The sequence below is a fragment of a genome, unplaced genomic scaffold, assembly GCF_019419815.1.
Source record: "Pyrus x bretschneideri cultivar Hongxiangsu unplaced genomic scaffold, Pyrus_bretschneideri_v1 Contig24, whole genome shotgun sequence".
NCBI classification, from domain to species: domain Eukaryota; kingdom Viridiplantae; phylum Streptophyta; class Magnoliopsida; order Rosales; family Rosaceae; genus Pyrus; species Pyrus x bretschneideri.
Window position 1 is genome coordinate 4,506,961 of NW_025999546.1, and position 22,237 is coordinate 4,529,197.

Genomic DNA, 22,237 nt, shown 5'->3' on the forward strand with positions numbered 1-22,237 from the left:
ATGAGATCCCAGAGCAACCAGAGAGGACCTCAACCAAGAGAAAGGAGAGAGGGATAAAAGCCTGAAAGAGCAAGAATCTCGCAAATTAATTTGATAATTCCTTTAAATTTCAATCAAATTTTATGTTAGTGTGCTGATGTGACATATAAATGTATACACTATTGAATCATATGGTGTCACGTGGATTAACCATAAAAACATTTTTTTTTCAAAATGAAAAGCTATTTTTTAAAACGTTTTTTATTTTTATTTTTCACAAACTGATGCACCACGCCTAACTTTTCTCTTGTTCACTGTTCTCTTCTCTCTCTCTCTCTCTCTCTCTCTCTCTCTCTCTCTCTCTCCATTGAAGAAACCTCGAGAGCTTCAAAATGGGTGCAAATGTAATAACAGTTTTCCATCCTTTCACTAATCTTCAACTGGAAAAAATATGAAAAGTGTTTAAATATTCAACCATGTTTTCAAAACTTGAACATTGATATTATCAACTCATAAAGCTCGTCAACAACTCATATTTTCTCTCAACAGCTCGAGCTAGATTCTATATATATTATAACTTTAGAAGTTTCCTTGAAATGATGAAAGATCATGTATGTGATTTTACATTTATTTTTACTAAACGTAGCTAGGCCAACCATGCAACTATTAATCGGTTTTGCTCTAAGATTTTCTCTTTTCTTTAATGAAAGAGCTTTCATTAATTAAATCTAGCTCGACTCACTACAACAAAGTCGTCTATAGAACACTTTTGGCAAGGATATTATCCATTCCTTTAAAAAACAGACCCGATTTTGATCACTAAACTTGTCCTTACTATAGTGAGAAATTAAAATATTTTGTGAGAAAACGTTTTCTCGCTGTCGATGGATTGTTGGCGAGGAAATATCTATTTCCTCGTTGTAGGCTCGTAGCGACTAAGAGTTAAAAAGTTAACCAAAACAAGAATCAGACTCCTGTAAGTTCTATAGAGATTGAGCAAACACTTGTTTATCGTGTAAAGATAATTTGGAATGATAAGGAGATTAAGTTTAACAATGTGGTATGGCTTATCGGAGTTGTATACTAGGGTTGTTACTTGTTAGCCTCAAGCAATCTCGATTGAACTAGGACTATATCTAGTTGATATGTTTACTACAGAGATTGAGCAAACACTTGTTTATCGTGTAAAGGTAATTGGAATGATAAGGAGATTACGTTTAACAATGTGGTATGGCTTATTGGAGTTGTATACTAGGGTTGTTACTTGTTAGCCTCAAGCAATCTCGATAGAACTAGGACTATATCTAGTTGATATGTTTACTAGGGTTTCACAGTGATATGGTTTTGTCAAATGATAGATTTTGTTAGATAAGATGTTTGATTAGCCACTGACGAGATTTGACCCACGTCATCATGTAAGGTTCAATATCTTTCCACCATTGTAGGTAAAAGGCCACTTACTTGCAGTGATATGGTTAGTTTGCTAAGGATCACATAATGGGAAGTGTCCTTATTGAAGTCCATCGCTTATGGTATAAAGTTGGGTCACTGCTCTCTCACTATATTTATACGCAAGCAATCAGATATTCAACCCCATTTGATTGAGTCGTTTCCAGGAGTGTAGAGTTGCAGAAGAACCCTAGTTCTCGAGTAGTGATGTCATCGTCTGGTAAGTGATTACCTTGGTGTTGTAATATAGTTTTCTTTATGATATGACTCCAGACATTTATCGTTGTTTGCTATGTTGGGTCGGCATTCTGCAGCTCCTACACAGGGAGCACACATACATCAGACATTCATCTTCTAATTTTCCCTAATCTAAGCTTAGACTTGAAATTGAATTTAGAGAATCATACATTTTTACCTCTAAGTGGGTCGACACCAACCATGATCAGAAGTTTGGGGGTGGATCTCCATTTTTGCCTTCAGAGCAATGAATAAAGAAAGAAGATTGGACTCGAGTTAGATGATGGCTCTGGTGTTAGTTGGGTTTGACGATGGAATTTCGAGATATAATTTTGATTTTGAGAGAAATGGAAGCTGCAGCTGGGTTTGTGTTTTTGGGTTTTGAAGATTCTAGAGGGAGAGGAACAACTGCTCTAATTTAAAAATACGAACTTTAAGGAAAAACTTCTTGTATTATTTATTTAACGAAAAATTATATTTTTACACTAAAAAGTCAATACTGGTACTATTCATTTTACCCTTTATTTTATCCTTATCGTTAAAACTCAAAATTTTCAAATCATTTTCATTAGTTTTCTTTCAAAAATAAGCAGAAGACACAAGAGAGCTGATAACTCAGTTTAAATACTGAATTGCTAGGTTTCTTGTCACGTTAAGGCTTGCGCGTGTGGTTTGTAAAAGGCTCAGCACCTCATGTTGTTCTAGTAGGTCACGGGTTCGAATCCAGCACGGCAGCACTTTTGGGTTTTTATTTTTCAGCGCTTTCTTTGATGCTCTCGTGTCCCAGGTTCGAACCCAGTTGTGTCCACACTTCCATTCCCTTTATTTTATTTTTCGTTTGGTATCATTTTATAGTTTGTTCTGCTTTGTCTTTTGTTTTATTTTCTAGTTTTATTTTTCGTCTTTCTATTTCTAGTCAATTAAGGTGGTTGTTTATTTTTGTTTGATGTTTTAGTTTATTTTTGCTTTTCTTCTATTTTTCACACCTTGAAGACAATGTGTGATATAAGTTTAGGGGTGGGAAATAAGAAATTTTAGATTTTTAATTTTTGAGTCAAATAAAAATGTTCATTCTTTTTAAGTTAATATCCATATATTATTTTAAGCGTTAGAACAAATGGATATGGTGAAGATTAATCCCACAACAGAGTATTTTCTATTTATCGTTGCTTAGGCAATAATTCATGAGTTATACTTTTAAAATTTGCACTTTCACACCTAGGGGTGGGCATGTGCCAGGCTAGGCCCAAATTTGTAGGAACCGAACTTGACCCGTTTTAAAATGTAGCAGGTCGGGCCGAGCTGGGTATATGAATTTTGAGATTTGAAACCGGACCTAACCAAGCCCGTTTTAAACGGGCCGATTCGGGCCAAGTCCACGGGTCCAAATTACTTTTATTTTTTATTTTTTATTTTTAAAAATTTTTAGAATAGGTTATTTGGATTGGTGGTAAAATCCCTATTAAGAAATTCACGATAACCTTGTGGTCGTGGGTTCTAATTTCTTAATAAGGATTTTACCACCTGCAAAAGTAGGAATAAAAACACTTAAAAATACTTGCAAAAGTATAAGGTTATCGTAGTATAGCAGCTCGAGTAAGGTCGTTCTCCACAGGGTTTGACTGAATAATTTATGTAAATACCAAATCTTAATTAATAATTTGAAAACAAAGTTTGGAAGAGGTTGATTTTATGACTTAAAATTTTAAAAATTAATTTAATTAAAAATAACTAAATAAATTGGCAAAGTAAAGAAAACCAAAGAAAATAGTTTTGAAAATAAATTTGAGCACTAGGGTTCCTGCCGTCACCTTAACAATCATACGTAGTTCTTCCAATTACTTATGAATTACCTATGCATATTTTGAAGGTTAGGTTTTTCTAAAATATGCCCTACTTGGAACCTCCAACAACGTATATCTAACATGCAACCCGTCCGTGTCCGAATGTGAACATGCAAGACTCATTAAGTTTTGTGAAAACTTTATGAAAAACCACATAACCCTTAAGATGTGTCGTCCATCCTAAGAAGTTACACATATTAACCACAAAAAGCCTTAGTCAGTTTCAGGGACAGCCCACCGCCAAAATTGCATCAAAGTACTTTTCTAAATATCCTAATGACGGTTAATCATCAAGACAATTCGATAATTTAAACCAGGTGATTAATAATTCAAAACTTGCATGCATAATATCACAAGTAAATTGAAAAGAGACTACATATCCTTTCTAAGGCTCGTGGCCTCGCCCTAGCAAATTAAACTAGTTACTAACAATCATAAAACAAAATATTATTAAGAATATGGATAAAAAAAACACCTTGAAAATACAAAGTAGTGCGTTCTCCAAAGTATAAGCGTTCTTCTCTTTTATCTCTAATGGCTAAATAGCCTTATTTATACTACTATGAAATAAAATCCTTATTAGAAAAGGTCTTCTAAAAACTAGGAAACATAATAGAATAAGATAATTAGGAAGTAAAAGGCTTCCTATTTAAACTGAAATTTAGACTGCAGAGAAAATCCATCTTTTGATCAACCAAATAAACTCTGATTTGGTTTCAAAATATCTCTTTTTAAAGATTGAGACGTTCCTAACAAATCCTCAGAAGGAATCTTTCTCAAAATATACTATATTGACCTTCAAAATACCCGAAACGTCTAGAAACGTCAATCTGGGAAAGCTGCGCACTGAGTCTTTATTTCATTGCCACGGTCAAACGGTTTGGTAGAAAAATCAGGAATTTTGACACAATCTATCTTGAAAGACTCACGAACATCCTCCAATTAGAATCACTCCAAAATTTATCTGTTTGGTTACTTTTTGCTCCAGAGGAAGTCAAATGCCCTACATTGAAAATACATAACAAATTATCAAAATTCTACCAAAATAACTAATAAATTAATACTAAGATAAGGATAAAATATATAGTATAATATTGACTCATCAACACCCTGAGAAAGTGGAGAGTAGAGATCTAGTAATATGTCTTCATTTCTGTACTTCACTAGTCTCATCACCCTCTGCTCTATCTTGTTCTACTCCAACGAAGGAGTTCAAGTTAGGCAATTCATTACAGCCCAGCAATAGCACGTGGAAAAATACACTACGTGACAAGTGTTCTGATTTACTTAAAATTTCTGTTGAAGATGTCATAAAATTATATTCTTTACCCGTTCCTTTTCTATTATGTATTTGTAAATAAATATTACGCAGCGCTCTTGTTGATGGAAAACCAAGCACGGGGTTATAACTTCTTCACCAATGCAAAGAATCCACACTATCTTAACTAAGGAAGAGACATCATTCCTCACTTCCATACCATTACCATCCTATAAACAACTCTCTGCAACACTTGCAATACAATTGAAAACTGAACGCAAAATGTCTTGTTTTGCCACTTTTGCCTGCTACTCCATCATCTTATCAAATTCCTTCACTACCATACATGGAGCATTCTCAGACATTCTGTTTTATCCCTATCTGCAAAACGAATGGAGAAGACTACCCGCCTTCAGTTCTATTTCCATGACATCCACAACAGCAAGAACCCAACTGCCATGAAAATTGTTGAACCACCAAACAAGTCAGTTGGGGGTTTCGGAACAATTTTCATGGTAGACAATCCATTAACAGAAGGGCCAAAGATTAGTTCAAAGCTTGTGGGGAGAGCTTAGGGCATTTCTGCTCTTGCTTCCCTACATGACCCTGGGTATTACTTATGGTCTTGAACTTTGCTTTCCTAGACGGTATGTACAATGGTAGTACCGTTAGTATTCGAGGGAGGAATCCTTATATGGAAGCCATCCGAGAGATGCCTGTCGTTGGAGGTAGTGGAGTTTTCCAATATGCACGGGGCTATGCATTGATGAAGACATTCTCGATGAGCACGAAAACTGGATATGCTGTTGGCATGTTGCTGAATACAATGTGTCTGTGTTGCACTACTGAAAGAGTAACGATATTGTATCACATCATCTTGGTGAGAGATATGGTCAGTAAATTTACTAGAAATAGTTTTGTTGCTTTTTCTTTTATGGTTTGTGTTGCTTTCCATGAATACATGCTGTGTTGGTTTAGAATTTTTTTATTTATTTTTTTATAAACAGTATATTTACTCTAAGGGGTGGAGAATAAACTGGTAATGAACTCGACATTTATGAGATTCAAAACTATGACATCTTAATTACTGGTGAAAAGGAACATCAATAAACCGTAGTACTAAATTGATTTAGAGTATCTTGAATAGCAAGGAGTGTGATATTTCACTACTTAAAAATACCTATATGATTGACTTAAAACCCCAAATATGTTTAAAATTGAAGTATCTACAGAACAGGATTCAACCTAAAGAAAATATGCCAGAGACACAACACCATGTTTAATATAGATAGAGATCTAAAAAGCATACAGATTAACAACGACAGAAAAAAGAGAGAATAAATTCTCCAAAGCGTTCTGAGAAAGACACTATGCAGTTGGATAGGAAGAAATGCTTAAAATCCTTTACACAAACAAGAAAAAGGTACACTTTTACTCAATCCCCGCATGGTCGACCAACATATCATTCTTATCTCCTAGATCTCCAGCCTGAAATCGTAAAAAGAGGTCTGTCATGCCAGCAAATAAACACACATCCATTCTCTTCTTTAATCTTATACCCGTCATAGCCATGCAAGAACCCCCTAGCCTGCAACATTCCGTTGTAGCTCAAGGGCACCTTGCCAAACCCTGCCAACTCAAGTCTTAGAATCCACTTCTCAAGCTTCTCATGCCTCTCCCTGCGCTCAGTTCCTTCACATGCTATGATGTTTTTTATTTCCTCTCCGAAAAGCATCTTCTCAACCTTTTGTCGCTCCATTGGTGCTCTTGATACTGTAGACTCTAAGCAATCAAAAAGTGCTCCATAAAAGTGCAATGCTTCCATGATCCTGTCCATCAATGTATGGCCATTGTGGTTTGCCTCTTGCTCGGTTATTACCATTAGTTTTGGCGAAAGGCCCCAAAGAGAAGTTAAAAAACTCCCCGTTGGTGAAGCACCTGATAGCGGGGACCAAGCAGTGTCGGGACTCAGGTTATATGCACTGATTGGATCTTTCTCCAGCCATTCTCCCAAAGTGAGTTTATTCATATGCAAGACTTTCTGCAGGTTCTTAGATGCTAATGGTGATTTCCTCCTTTGATCATCATCACTTGCCAAGAACGAATGTAGCTGCAGAACGGAGCAGATTGCAAGAGCCTCTCCAGTCTTGACACGCAAACTTTCGATGTCAAGGTTCTCTAACTTGCTTACTATAGCATTGAACTGAAATGGGATGTTCAGATTTCCGGCTTCTTCTGTCAACTGAAGGAACATTTGGTCTAATACTTCTTTTTGTTCATTAATGCCCGTAATTCTCAAATGGGGAGGGCCTTCAGGTCGCGCATTCAGTGTTTGAATCAAATTAATCCACTGAGCGGGCTCACATGAATGAAGATCGATAATATGAACCATCTTCTCCCCTTCCATGGCTTCCACTATGGCCTGATTTGTGACTACATACGCAACCTTTAGGAAAGGACAGAGATCAAAGAACAGCCTTTGAACAATAATTTCTTCTGAGACTGATGATATTTTCGTTGAATGAAGCGCTTTATGGAGACCGGGCCAACCTTTAAGCATCCGGTTAGCAAGTGCCTCGGTGAAATAAGCAGCTATTCTCTGCATTGAATCGCCATCAGGAGAGGCGAGCTGAGAAATCTGGTCAAGCCAAAAATTTGCTTTCTCAATACTACCAGAAGTGACATGGCTAGCACATGCGTAAAGAAGCTGGATCAGACATAAACCTCTCTCCTCAGATTTTAGCTCCCTGAGCCATGGTGAGTATGGAGATCCCATCCCAGGAGATAGCCAGGGAAAGAACTGCAGGGGTGATGAAGTTACTGGTGACCCATCGTCTTGCGCCATTTTTTCACTTAACGATAAAAACAATCAGCTGATGCAGAAGATTAATTGCCGGAACTGTTTTAAAACAGAAAGAATTAGGCCACAAGGAAAGCAGCTGAGTAATAAAATTAATTAAAATTCGACTTCAATATTTTCTCTTCCGCATATTTGTTTTCCAAATAATGAAGCACTTATATTCGAGCTGAAATTTCCAAGTATCGTACCTATAATACAAACAATAGTCTAAACTATTTTAATCTATGGGGCCGAGGATTCGAACTCACCTGCCCTGACCATGTGACCTAGCTCTTTCACAAGGTCAGAAGTACCAGACCTGTAATTTCACAGACCTTACTTTGGTGTTTACGTACAGCACACAACTAAAATTAATCATGAATCCGGGTAAATGTGATACGAATCGGGTCAACTGAACAGATGGTTTCTGAGAAACAGGAGCAAAAGAATAAAAAATTGAAAATATGAATTTGATTTTTGTTCTTGGAAATGATCCCATTGTGAACAAAACTAAAAGAACTCATTACAAGTGAGCTAAAATATTTCCTTCTCTACTCAACAATGTAAGTTTTTGGGAATTTTTCAAGTTAAATGTCTACTTTTTTTCATCAACAAATCAACCAAAAAGCCCTAAACAAAATCAAATATGCCACACAGAAAAGCATAAAATAAAAAACAATTCACAACAAATGAACAACTACATCTGTAATAAATATAAACTACGCAGAGCAAGGGAATTACCAGAAAAAGTAACTAGTTAGTTCCTCCAATAAATAACCGACCAAGTTCAAACGAGATGGAAATTCCTCACTGGGTCCAGAAAAGTTTATGAAATGGTAGTGGTTGGCTGGAGCCTCCTCCTAGCTAATCCATCAAAGGAGAGGAGTTTAAGAAAACTCAGAAGGGTTTTGTGTTTGTGATGTGAAGTTTTGTTGCAAAGTGAGTGAAATAGCAAAAAGCTCTTGTTTTAAAGTACTGTTCCATGGCTGCACTGGCGACAAACGAGGCTTCCTTTCGTCGTCATTGATTTATTTTGTTTGTCCTTTGGCCCGTTCAGAGGAATATGGAATTTCTGAAATACAGTGCCCTCCCCCTCTCCCCCTCTCTCTAGCTCCCTCTCGATTTTATCTCTAAAATGTCTGGTGTATTACTTTGTTTCTCTCTCACTCTCACTTGAGATTTGTCACCAAGTGAAATGGATGGAAATAAGAGCTGGCCAAAGTTTGGGACTATTCTCCAACACAATGCCCTTCAAAACATGTACTAACAAAACAAAACAACACACTTGCTTGTTGCTTAGTGGGTAATTAATAGTGGGGAGATTGCAAGGAGGAGGCCTCCCAAGTGCCTCCAAATCCAAAACTCGTATTTGGATTCTTTCCAAAGGCATACACCATCCACTTGGTACTTTCTTCTTACATTAAGACAAAGGGACAAGCAAATTATTGGAAAAGCCAAAAGTAGAGAGAACATGTAACTTTTGGTGGTGGCGGTGGTGGGAGTACTTGGAAGAATATCATACCCCAATTCCTTCAGTATTTCTTTTTTACCCTAACCCAATCCCATGTATGAACTTCCCCTTGTGTATTTAATCAAGTGACATCAAATTGCAATCTACTCTAAGCCACCTAATCATGTAGTAGTGGTATACCACATCATTGCACCTAGTCAGTCTATGCTTGAGTTTGTTGTTTGAAAAAATTTATGCAATCAATTTCACTTAAACTTTATCATGTTCATGCAGTGAAAAGTGTTTTGAGAAATACAATATAATTCATTTTAACAGTACTCCAAAATAACATGGAATAATTTCATTTAGAATGTAAGTGATTTTACACACTTATTTTTCTTCACGTGCACATGGCTGTTTATATCTAATTTTTAGATTGAATCAATAAAAAAGAATCGATTAATATAAATAAACAAAGATGTGAGTAAGGAAAAAAAGAAAGGAGTATGCAGATATCATTACTCAACAATGTGTCAATTTATACAATAGCTGGATACTATTAAGATTACATTGAAATGAACAATAATAAAAAGACACACACGTATATAGGTTGATTTAGTGAAGGGTATTTGACAAGCCCACTGTTAAGTGAGAGATCTTAAGTTCGATTCTCCCCCACCACCTCACTGTAAGTGTAGATACTATGGTTTGTTCAAAAAAATAAATAATAATAAATAAGGAGACACACATTTCTCTCTCTCTCTCTCTCTCTCTCTCTCTCTCTCTCTCTCTCTCTCTCTCTCTCTCTCTCTCTCTCTCTCTCTCTCTCTCTCTCTGTGAACCCTAGTTTCCGTAAGGCACCCTTTTGGTGCATGATGAAATCGGCTCCACGAAAACCCTAAATTAGAAATGAATTATTAAAGGTAAGGAACCATGTTTTATCCTATTGAAAAATCAATATCCATTCAGTTTGTTGACCATATTTTAATTGATCAAAATTTGAATATCTAAATCATGATCAATTATTCAATATTCAATATTCGAAGAAACTTAGTGATATTATTTTTTTTTCTTCTGGAGAAAACGTTTCATGATCAATTGATACGTACATAACATCAACCCCCAAGCTACATTACGTAAAGCATCAAGGATTAACTATCCTAACAGGGAGATTATCTCGGTAATCCAAAATGAGGGATCCCCATCAAGAAGGCTATGTAACGAGGAAGTCGGTGAGTAACTAAGCTAAAAATGTATTTGAACAATGCTAAACTAGGCTAAGTATGTGATCAATTACATTGAGTGGCTAGAGCAAGTGAAGTTAGGAAGGGCAGGGTTTGATTTTTCACAACATAAGTTGGCCTACTTTATTAATTAGAATTTAGGCAATTAATCTAAATCTCACAATATGAGTACATGAATATAACGACACGAGTATGAAAGCAAAAAAAAAATTGTCCACCACGGAAAAAATCAAGTTCTCTACATATGGGTGTCCATATCTTAAGAAACTTCTGGACATATAAGCCTTTCACTTTTTATGTTCTCATTCAAGAAAGATATCCTATACAAAACTAGGAAAAACTATAGCATCTGAATAATATTCCTATTTCAATCATACAACCCATTTAACTCTCAAGTCTCAAATTTTTTTTTTTTTTAACAAACAATATTATCTATACTAAGGGGGTGAGAGAGTGAGCTTAGTCTCATAATGTGGTTCAAATTCGTTTTTGGCAAGAATCGAAACTAAGACATCTCACTTACAAGTGAAAAGAAATATCACTAGACCATAATACTAAGTGGCAATAAAAGTACATAACTCTAAAGAATAATTATTTGGTCTAGTATGTAACTCTCAAGTAAGAGTACATAACTAAACCATCGAGCTTTGTAGCGGGGGCTTGTAACTAAGCAGCGCATTAAAGTAAATGGTTGCATGGAGATTTAAGTCAATTGGAGGTGAAAGATTCTTTATCATCTTATGCTGAAGTCACATTAAGCACGCCCTAATCCCTCAGGTTAATAGGACATACCTACCTTTGAAAGGGGCATAACAAACCACAATTGTTGTTGAAATAATTAAATCTAAATTTCATATGTTACTCCTGTGGAAACTACAACATGGCAAAAAGAAAACTGTGACAAAATAGCTAGTGAAGACATTAACTAGTGAAGCCATTTTATCTTACCATAAATTTATTGGAAATTTATGTTTGAAAATTTCTTTAAGCCGGTTCATACTTTACAACATAAAGCTATGATATATGGTACCCTTGCAACGAATGTTCCATGATATATACCATATATGTGGATGTGGGAGGCTAATGAGATACGAGTCGGCCAGCACTATTGCATGGCTAGTGCTAAATATAAGTAGACAAAATGGAGCATCTGTCAGTCGTCTTTTTTTTTTTTTTTTTTCCTCCAAAAATTCCAATTCCTTTGTACTGTTGTTTGTAAATCATTTGTTTGCAATTACAAGCTGGGAAGTCAAACTGATCAAGTCTCACTGCCTAATTTTTTCTATTATATATATTTCCCTGGATCAGCATAGTGCAATAGTCACGAAATACAATTTGAATCCTATTTAATAATTTTCTGAATTTTTAGGGTTTTAATTTAAGTATCAAATGACTGAGAATGAAATATATAGAATTTTATGTTACACATTTCAATTCCTGTGATGATGATGATGTGTGTGTGTGTGTGTGTGTGTGTGTATATATATATATGGTTTAAAGTTTAAACAACGTTATTTTAAAATTAAGGTTAAGAATTAAGGTTAAGGCCATTAGAATCCTCCATCTTTTCTTCGGGTGCCGGATATCTAGGTAGCTTTAGAGGTGGTTAGCATGTCAATTTGGTATCTCTTTCACCTTTTTAAATTCCATGGCTGTTTTTGGGATGGCTACATATGTAAGCCCTTTTCCCAACAGTTGCACAATCTCTGATTTTTGCGGGTCTTTCTATTATTTCGGCTATTTGGAAAGCTCGAAATAAGTTTAGTTTTTGGGTCGTCCAATCTTTCATCATCTCTGCATGTATATCAATTTTGGGATCGTTCATGATGGGAAGTTTATTCTTGATTACTCTCAGGGTTTTGACACTCGCATAATTTCTTCTATGGGGATTCAACCTATCCCATGCAAGGTGCCAACTATTCTTCCTATTCTTTGGTCTTCTCCTTGGTTCCCTTGGATTAAACTTAATATAGATGGTTTGTCTAAAGGAAATCTTGGTCTTGTTGCTTGTGGGAGAGTTTTCCAGGATTGTCATGGTTAGTTTCTTGTGGTATCTGCCAAGGGAATGGTCATTGCAACTCTTTTTTATGTGGAATTATTACCAGTTGTTATTAGTGTAGAGTTGCATATCAGTGGGGTTGACATTGTCTTTGGCTGGGAAGTGACTCTTCTAGTATTATTTCTGCTCTCCAATCAACTAATTTTGATCCTCCTTGGCCTCTTCATATGCAATGGTCTATTTGTTTGGACCGCATTTGGAAGATGGCTTTCTATGCCTTTCACATGTATCAAATGTGATTGTGGACAATTTTGCTAACATGGGCTTGTCTTTTCCAATTTTGGTATGGCTTGATTCCCCTTAGATAGCGGTTCGTGCTGCTTTGTTTCAGACTATGTTGGCTTTCATGGCTTCTGTTTCTCAAATTAATGTGCATCTCAGCATACATGTTTGTCTTACTTTCTTGATTTTTTTTCTTAACTTTGTGATGTTGCTTGTTATGTTTTGCAGATTTAGACATTTAGGTTTGGCTTTAGAAGGGTTAGGTTTCATGTCCCCCTATTTTCCTTATATCTTTGTTGTTTTTGTTTCTAAAGGAGTATGGTTTATGTCCCCCTTCTTTTCTTGTAATTTTTCTTTATCATTTTTCTTTGTATTATAAGGGGTTATGTCCCTCCTGACTAGTGCACTCTTTTTTTGATATCAATAAAATCCCCCTCGTACCGTCGAGGTTTTCTAAAAAAAAAAAAAAGAGCCTCCATTCGTTTGGGTTTTAAGTGATATTCTACACTAATCAAAGAGAGAAGGATCGGGGGAGAGTTGGGGGAGATCATTGAACCTAAGCCGGAATGAGATGAGTAAACATGTCCTAATTACCAAAGCAATATCCACCACTTGTAGGAAACCACCATGCTCCTTCTCTATATATAAATGAGCACCCTAACTACCATGGCAATACACTTGCATGAAACTTTCAATACATCTATAATACCCTTCACTAATTAGAATGTTAAAAGAAAATTTTAACTAATTGGGATAAAATAGTAGAATGACAACATTTTGAATTAAAATAGATTAATTAAAAATTCTGAAAACTAAAAGAATCCCACGTAGTGGGCAGTTTCTATTGTTGATTTCTTGGATTTATAATAGGGAATTTTTTGAAATGTCATATTGTTATAAATAGACAAAAGTTAGAGAGATAACCTTTGCTAGGGACATGAGCAAAGCGGGTGCAATTTATCATACTGTTTAGTTTCGTAACTCTAACACAAAAGGATTGCAGATAAAGAGAGGAAGAGAGGGATACTGATATTATTGCTTTCACTTATTTTCTTTTCTGTGTGTTGTGATCACACACAGAGTGTTCTTTAAATAAAGCCACACCCGTGAAAACTTACAAAGGTGAAATGAGTGCTCTTTGAAAAACCTCATACAACAACAACATGGTCACTATTCTAAAGTGTTCTTCACCTTTGGCTAAAAACATGTGGGCATTCACTCCCACAACTTTTACAACACTCCCCCTTGGATGTCCACATATCAACATCAGTTGCCTCGTTAAAACCTTGCTCGGAAAAACCCAGTGGGAAAAAACCGTAGCGAAGGAAAATGAATACAACTTTGCTTGGATTGTTGATATAGTGTTAAGTATGCTTTTGTTGCCTCAATAAAACCTTGATAGGAATAACCTAGTGGGAAAAATCCTAGCCCGAAGCAAAAAAAGTACAACATACATGTATCATGAATGCTCCTCCCAATATGTATCCCCCCTAATTTCACATTCTTCAAATTTAACTGATTGGTAAGCTGAAGTAATATGATACTATGCACTAGCTTCTGAAACGTTCACTTTGGTAAAGATTTGGTGAATAGGTTTACTAGATTTTCATTGGAGCGGATTTGGCTAACTTTAATAACTTTAGCTTTCCGAAGCTCATATGCACTAAAAAACTTTGGAGATATGTGTTTAATCTTATCGCTCTTGATGAATCCTTCCTTTATTTGGGCAACACGGACTGCATTATCTTTATGAATGACAATTGAAGTGTTTGTCTTTGAAGGTAGATCACATGAATTCTGGATGTGGTGGATCATTGATCTTAACCAAGAACATTCATGACTAGTTTCATGTAGAGCAAGTATTTCTGAGTGATTGGAAGCTATAACAACTAAAGTTTGCTTCGTTGAGCACCATGAAATTGTTGTATTTCCATACTCGAACACATATCCAACTTGTGAGCGGGTTTTATGCGGATCAAAGAGAAAACTAACATATTCGTATCCAACAAGGTTCTGGTCCTATGTGGATTTCTCGGAGTAGAAAAGATCCATGTTCGTTGTCCCACGAAGGTATCATAAAACATCTTTGACTCCCTTTCTAATGACGAATTGTTGGTGCAGAGTTATACCTTGCTAACAAGTTAACTGAAAGCGCTATATATGGTCTAGTACATTATGTTAAATACAATAAAGCACTTATTGCACTCAAATATGGTACTTCTGGACCAAGGACCATTTCATCATCTTCTTTTGGATGGAATAGACCTTTCTTAATGTCCAGAGAACGAATGATCATTGGCGTGTTGAGTGGATAAGCATTATCCATGCCAAATCGCTTTAGGATTTTTTTTAATGTAAGCTGATTCATGGACCAAAATTTCATTAGCACAATGCTCGATCTGTAGGCTGAGACAATATTTTGTTTTCCCTAGGTCTTTCATTTCAAATTCGTTTTTCAGATATTCAGCAATTTTATTAAGTTTTTCAAGGGTTCCAACTAAGTTCATATCATCGACATATACTGCCACTATAGCAAATCCATAATTTGATTTCTTAATGAAGACACAAGGACAAGTGACGTTGTTAATATATTCTTATTTGATCAAATACTTACTAAGACGATTATACCACATTCCTTAATTTGATTGAGAGCATACCTCATGGCTTGTTAGTCGTTTCAAGCAACTTAAGTCCTTCTGGGACCTTCGTATATATGTCAGTATCTAATTCTCCATATAGATACGCGGTGATGACATCCATAAGTCACATGTCAAGATTTTCTGAAACCGCCAAACTTATTAAGTAACAGAACATAATTGCGTCCATTATAGGAGAGTATGTCTCCTCATAATCAATTCCAGGTCTTTGTGAAGAATCTTGTGCAACAAGTTGTGCTTTATATCTTTCAATCTTGTTTTTTCTCATTTTGCTTTATTGTGAATACCTATTTGTAACCCACGGGGCTTACACTAGGCGGGGTTTAGACTATCAGTCCAAATACATTTCGCCTTTCCAAGGAATTTAATTCTGCATGGATTGCATCTGTCAACTTAAGCCAATCTTGTTTTTGTTTGCATTCATCAACAGAGCAGGGCTTAATCTCATCGCTTAATATGTGGCTACTGCGAATGCGAACATATCATCAATGATTATTTCATTTCGATCCCACAATTCATTAGTACATGCATAATTTATGGAGATTTCTTTGCTTTCATGTACTTCTGTCTCTTCAGGAACATGTATCTCGTCAAGGATATTTTCTTTTTCTAGAAGTACAGAATCATGAATTGTGAATTTGTCATTCATTTTCTTTTCCTAAATGATTTTATTTGGATTCAGCTGTACTCTCATCTTTCTTTTTGAGAGTCTGAATCTTTTGAACCTGGGGTTTACCACGCTTCAAGTGTGCACCAGATGAATCATTCGCTGCCACTTTATTTTGTCCAACAGGGACATCAATTCTTACAGGTGCATTTGCAGCTCGTATGTGTGATTGTGTCACTTTCGTAGCATCATCAAATGCTTCTGGCATTTGATTAGCAATACTTTGAAGATGAACGATTATTTTCACTTCATTTTCACATTGAGTGTTTCGTGGATCGAAATGAGATAAGGTGGGTACAACCTATGTCAGTTTTTGGCGTTCTTCTGGAACAATCTTTTTTCCCCTAATGACGAGAAAATTATCTCATCAATGTGACAATTCGCAAAATGAGCTGTTAAAATATCACATGTCAAAGGTTTCAAATATCTAATGATAGATGGTGAATCAAACCCATATAAATTCCCAGTCTGCACTAAGGTCCCATTTTAGTGCGTTGTAGCGGTGCAACATGCACATAACAAGCACAACCAAAAACTCGTAAATGTGAAATGTTTGGTTGATGCCCAAACACAAGCTATACTGAGGAGTATTAGTGGTTGGCTATAGGTCTCAATCGAAACAATGGTGCATGATGTAAGATGGCATGTCCCTATGCATAAATTGGCAATTTTGTTTTCATGAGTAAAGTACGAGCTATTAATTGAAGCCTGCTTGATAAATGCTTCTGCTAAACCATTTTGAGTATGAACATGAGGAATAGGATGTTTAACATCAATGCCTAGTGTCATGCAGTAATCATCAAAAGGTTTAAGATGTAAATTCACCTTCGTTATCAAGTTGAATTGACTTGATAGGGTAATCTGGAAATTGTGTTTGCAACTTAATTATTTGAGGAAGAAGTCTCGCAAAAGCTACATTTTGAGTAGACAAGAGGCAAACATATGACCATCGGGTAGATGAATAAACCAAAACCATAAAATATCGAAATGGTCCATAAGATGGTTGAATAAGTCCACAAATATCCTCTTAAATTCTTCACAAGAATGATGGGGATTCAGCATCAATATTTAATTGTGATGGTCTAATTACCTTCCCTTAAGAATAAGCCTTGCAAGGGTTATCATTTAACATAGTAATGTGTCTGCTCAATAATGGATGCCCATTAAAGTTGGTTATGTTTCTACGCATCATGGTGGACCCTGGATGACCCAGACAGTCATGCCAAGGATGTAAATTTTTGGATCAATGAACTTCTGGTTCATGACAGTATGTGCTTCAATTGTCTTTATGTATGTATAATATAATCCACTCGATAAACCACGCAACTTCTCCAATGTACGCTTCTGGGTATCATTGAAGATAATGCATATATATTCCACATTTTTTGCACCTTTCGTTTCAATGTGGTATCCATTTAAACGTATGTCATTAAAACTCAACAAATTTTGAGTAAATCGAGTAGCGTACAAAACATTATGCATGGACAATATTGTTCCATTTGGCAACATGATTTAGGCTTTTTCTGAGCCTTCAATTACATCTTATTGGCCTGATATTGTTGTTACCTTTACTTTTGTAAGCTAATAGCTTGAGAAATATTTTTGATCTTGAAGTATTATATACGTGGTTGCACTGTCTACAAGACAAATATCTCCAACATTGCTCTTGTTTTGAGAATAACCATAGTTTTTATCGATGCTCTCTGAGTAAGGGAATCATAGTTAAAAATAATTTATTCATAATAAAAGGAAATTGAAATGTCACTTTTATTAAATTGAAATGCAAGCTTTAAACTACAAGTTTAGTACATCAAACAGAAATGATTCAATCTGATCGATAAATCGAACATTGTATCAGGTATATCCATCGGTTTAGCTTGGTCGAGGAAATTAGTTTCGACTCCCTTTTCCTTGATAGAGGCTTGATACAAGTCTATTAGATGTTTTGGGATACGACAGGTACGCGCCTAGTGCCCATTACCACCATACCTATGACAGGCTCCTTCAGGATTTCTAGGAGTGTTATTCATATAAGCTTTACCTTTATGGCGATTTACATTTTTAAAGCTTGGGCCTGAATTATACCTTGGACACTGGTTGTAAAACTGGACACCATGATTATTGTCTTTCCGTTCCATCGGCCTCGCTTGTGGTCACGTCCTCGTTTGTAATTATTGCCACGAGAGGAAATGGTGTTCACTTCAAGGGAAGCAACATTCACTTCTGGGAATGGCGTCGATCCAATAGGTCGAACTGATGATTTTTCATCAGGAGCTCATTGTTTTGTTTAGTCAGAAGGAGCATCGATATCAGCTAGTTGTACTTAGTAAAGCCTTACTCTCTATACTGTTGCTGCAAAAGCACGTTGGAGGCATGAAAGGTGCTAAAAGTCTTTTCCAGCATATCTTCCTCAGTGATGGTTTCCCCACAAAGCTTCATATGGGAGCTAATTCTAAATATTGCAGAGTTGTACTCAACAATGGACTTGAAATCCTGGATCCTCAGGTGTGTCCATTCACAATGAGTCATTGAAAGAATCACTGTTTTCTGGTGATTGTATCTATTTCTCAATGTCTTTCAGAGGGTTAACGGATCTTTAACCGTTACGTACGCGCTTTCAATCCTTCATCAAGGTGACGATGGATAAAGATCATGGCTTTGACGATGGATAAAGATCATGGCTTTCGCCCGATATTGAGATGATGCACTGTTTCCCTCCTTGATGGCTTTTCCAAGATTTCCTACCTCCAGATGGATCTTGGTATCCACTACCCAGGTAAGGTAGTTCTTCCCAGTAATATCCAGGGCAACAAAATCAAGCTTTGACAAGTTCGTCATTTTCTTTTTCTAAAAGAAAAATGAGATGTGTAAGAATTTGCAATAATATGTATAGTGTTAGAACTTATGGTTCATACAAATTTTTCATTTTGATATTCAGGCCAAAATGATAAGTATTCGAAACTTCTGGATTGAGATTTACATAATTAATGAGGAAGGTGATTGTACCGCACCATTCTCATTGAAACAATATAGTGTAAGATGGGGGATTATACCGCACCACTCAAGTAGCAGGGAAATTAAATATGCAGAGTAGGGTGAACGATTATACCGCACCACTTAAAATTGTAGTAGAATTAAATCTGCAGTTCAAGATGGACGATTGTACCGCACCATCTTTGATTGTAGTAAAATTAACATAAATAAACACTGGATTAGTAATTACGAGCTATACCAAACAAGAAATCAAAAATATAAGTAACTGTTATATTGAGATAAGAACTAGGAGCAAGCATAGTGCTAGTAAATTTTGGCGAGGGTACATCAAGCAGGTGAGGCAGAGGATGAAGAAGAATGGTAAAATCCTTGGATGAAGCATTTTTTCGGGGAAGGAAATGAGAACTGGTTAGGGTTAGAGATTTGTGCTAATAATATGTTATAAATAGGCAAAAGTTAGAAAGGTAACCTTTACTAGGGACATGAGCGAAGCAGGTGCAATTTATCACACTATTTAGTTTATAACTCTAAAACAAAAGGATTGCAGGTAAAGAGAGGAAGAGATGGATACTGATATTATTGCTTTCACTTCTTTTTTTTTCTATGTGTTGTGATCACACACAGAGTGCTCTTTAAATAAAGCCACACCCATGAAAACTTACAAAGGTGAAATGAGTGCTCTTTGAAAAACCTCATACAACAATAACATGGTCACTATTCTAAAGTCTTCCTCACCTTTGGCTAAAAACATGTGGGCATTCACTCCCACAACTTCTACAACACATGAACTTGTACGCATTTTTCAATTTGTCTTATAAACTAAAATTTTAAGCAATTTGTTATTCCAACTTTTTGAAATTATTAATTTGTCATTGCTCCTTAACTCTGTTAAGTTTTCCATCTAATATAAGTCACGTGTCTCGCATATGATTTGTGTTTAGGGTTATTTTGGTCATTCTAATACCTTACTTCCCTTTTATTAAGTTGTGTTCAACAAAAAACTGTAGGGTTTCTCAGGCAATGGAACAATATTTTTGATATGATAGCAATGAAATGATCATGCAATGCACTCTCTTCTGGTTATTCCAAATATGTAATGATACACGAGTGGGAGTTTGCATTTTAGTATGTGACGAAGATGTAATTTCATATAGGCTCTATAAATGAGAAACAAGTTGACATTTTGTGCCCTAAATGGAGTAGTAGGTGCATATGACCTAAAGACAAAATAGAACATTTAAGTGTTCGTACTAAAGAAAAGTAAAAAAACTATTGAAAAGATATTAAAATGATCTAAATAACCCTAAACACAAATCATGTGTGAGCCACATAATTTATATTGGATGAAAAACTTAATGGAGTTAGGGTGAGATGACAAATGAATGATTTTATAAAGCTGGTATGCTTAAAATTTTAATTTATATGACAAATTGAAAAATATGAACAAATTCATATGACATTTTAAAAATTTTCCCTTTATAATAATTATAAAATCAATATTTTATATAAAATAAAATAAATATGAATTATCACACGCGTTAGCGCATGGCAAGAGGTTGGATGTTAGGCTTTACTCATGGGCTTATACACTATTTCTAGCTTTTAGGGACAATTTCCATTTGACCATGACTCTCGATTGCAATCAGTATATGAGGTTTTGAAAGAAAATTAAATAAAGAATGCCTGGCAAAGTATGCAAAAATCCTTAGGAACAATGAAAAAAAAGGTATCTCGGTAACGAAAATTATAGGGGGCTAAGAACCAATGGTGAACAATTGCCCAAAAGAAAAACCTGCCTGGTAGGAGATATTAGGCCACTGAAACCAAACCCTAATTCTGATTACTTTACTCTAGGGTGGACATTTGGATTTAACGATTTTTTGAACAAAAAAAAAAGTCAATTCACATTTGAGTTTGGATTTGAATTTTATTTTGATATTAGATACTTTTTATGAATGTCAACTAAGTATCGCAAGTAAATTGCTCCCGGTTGTTCAATTATTTGATAACCAGAATCATTCTTTGATGAATGATATAAAAGTGGTGACCAAAAACGTTTTGAAAGACAATTGGAATTGTCACCCTATTCTTATCCCTTTTTCTTTTTTTTTCTTTTTTTTCTTTTGTTTTTTTTTTGGGTTTGTCAAACGCTATTCTTATCTTGGTTTTCTTTCTTTCTCTTCTAATTTTGTATTTTGCTTAGGAGGCAAGCAAACCCGTAAGAAGTATACTTCAAAGCTTCACCGAAAACAAGGAAAGAAGACATGTTTTAGAGATCTGGCCAGCCATATAGGCAGTATCACCCAAATTAAAGGGAAATCTCAACGATAAGCAATATTTTATGCTATTTTAGTTTTTATCCTTTTAACAAGGCCGTGAGTGCGTCTTAAACCGACTACACATCGGTCTTAACAATGCTAATGGTCGTGTTTAGCAGGGCCAAAAATAGACCATGTGGCCAACCGTTGTCAATTAAAGGGATTTTTCATTGATAATTACGTTGTACCAAGACTGTTTGCCCTCTAAGTTTCAGTTAGACTTGCAATGCATTGGAATTTGGGGTAAAAACAAAAACAAGAGGACCCTACAATTTTGGTTTCTCTTAATCTTAGTTTATTTTTATTTTTTTGAGTTAAAACCAGCGGTGCAACTAGAACAGGGTTGGAAGATCAACCTAATTCTAACCTAATTTTTACAATTTGGGCTCGGGTTGGGTTTCATTCGGGTTCATTTGGGCTCGAGTTTAATTGGGTTAAGATTTACTTGGGTTAGATTCGGATTGCCCAACCTTTTCAAGTTTAATCTTGTGACAACTTAGTTTCCAAGAATTCCTAAAAAAATTAAGCCAAGTAGCATCAAAGCTAGCTAACTTTAATTTCATAAATCAATCCACTATAAAGCTTTAGGATTTAGAGACTACGAATATAGGTTGATTGATCAAAGTCTTTTATTCCCTAAAAGCTTAAGCAATTATCAAGGGTAATTTATTAAAAATTTATTAGAAAGGGCGTTGGTTTTTTGACTTGGCTCACTTGGATGTAGTATGAGCATTAATTGATATGGATTCCAATCTTGTTAGATTGGGTTTGGTTAGTCGAGTTGGGTTACGTTGGGGATGGACGAGCAAATGATTAATCCAACTCAACCCAATTAATGAATGGGTTGAAATTGGGTTGGTTTGGACGGCATATAACTAAAAAAAAAACCCCACTTGTTCAGATTTAAAGTTAGGTTAAATATGAACATGTTCGAATTGGCCCAACTTAAATTGCACCCCTAGTTAAAACTTAGCTTGGTTTGCTTCTTAAGTTGTTTTTCATGACCCGTTTTATTTTCAG

The 22,237-nt window shown here is 35.6% G+C and overlaps 1 protein-coding gene and 1 pseudogene across 2 annotated transcripts; one reads left to right on the plus strand and one right to left on the minus strand.

The window, feature by feature from the left end:
• The first annotated feature begins 5,049 nt into the window (after positions 1–5,049).
• LOC125478252 lies at positions 5,050–5,616 on the plus strand (annotated as a pseudogene).
• A 397-nt stretch (positions 5,617–6,013) lies between these two features.
• Positions 6,014–8,710, minus strand: LOC103957643 (scarecrow-like protein 3). 2 transcript variants are annotated; one of them, XM_048586020.1, is made up of 3 exons: positions 8,348–8,710; positions 7,876–8,033; positions 6,014–7,666 (listed from the first exon to the last, which is right to left on the minus strand). In XM_048586020.1, exon 3 carries the CDS (start codon positions 7,610–7,612, stop codon positions 6,236–6,238), a length of 1,377 nt encoding a protein of 458 aa, XP_048441977.1. In that variant the 5' UTR covers positions 7,613–7,666; positions 7,876–8,033; positions 8,348–8,710; the 3' UTR covers positions 6,014–6,235. The 2 variants fall into 2 exon arrangements, with proteins under 2 accessions (XP_048441977.1, XP_009368100.2); XM_009369825.3 differs by lacking the exon at positions 7,876–8,033.
• Positions 8,711–22,237: the final 13,527 nt, after the last annotated feature.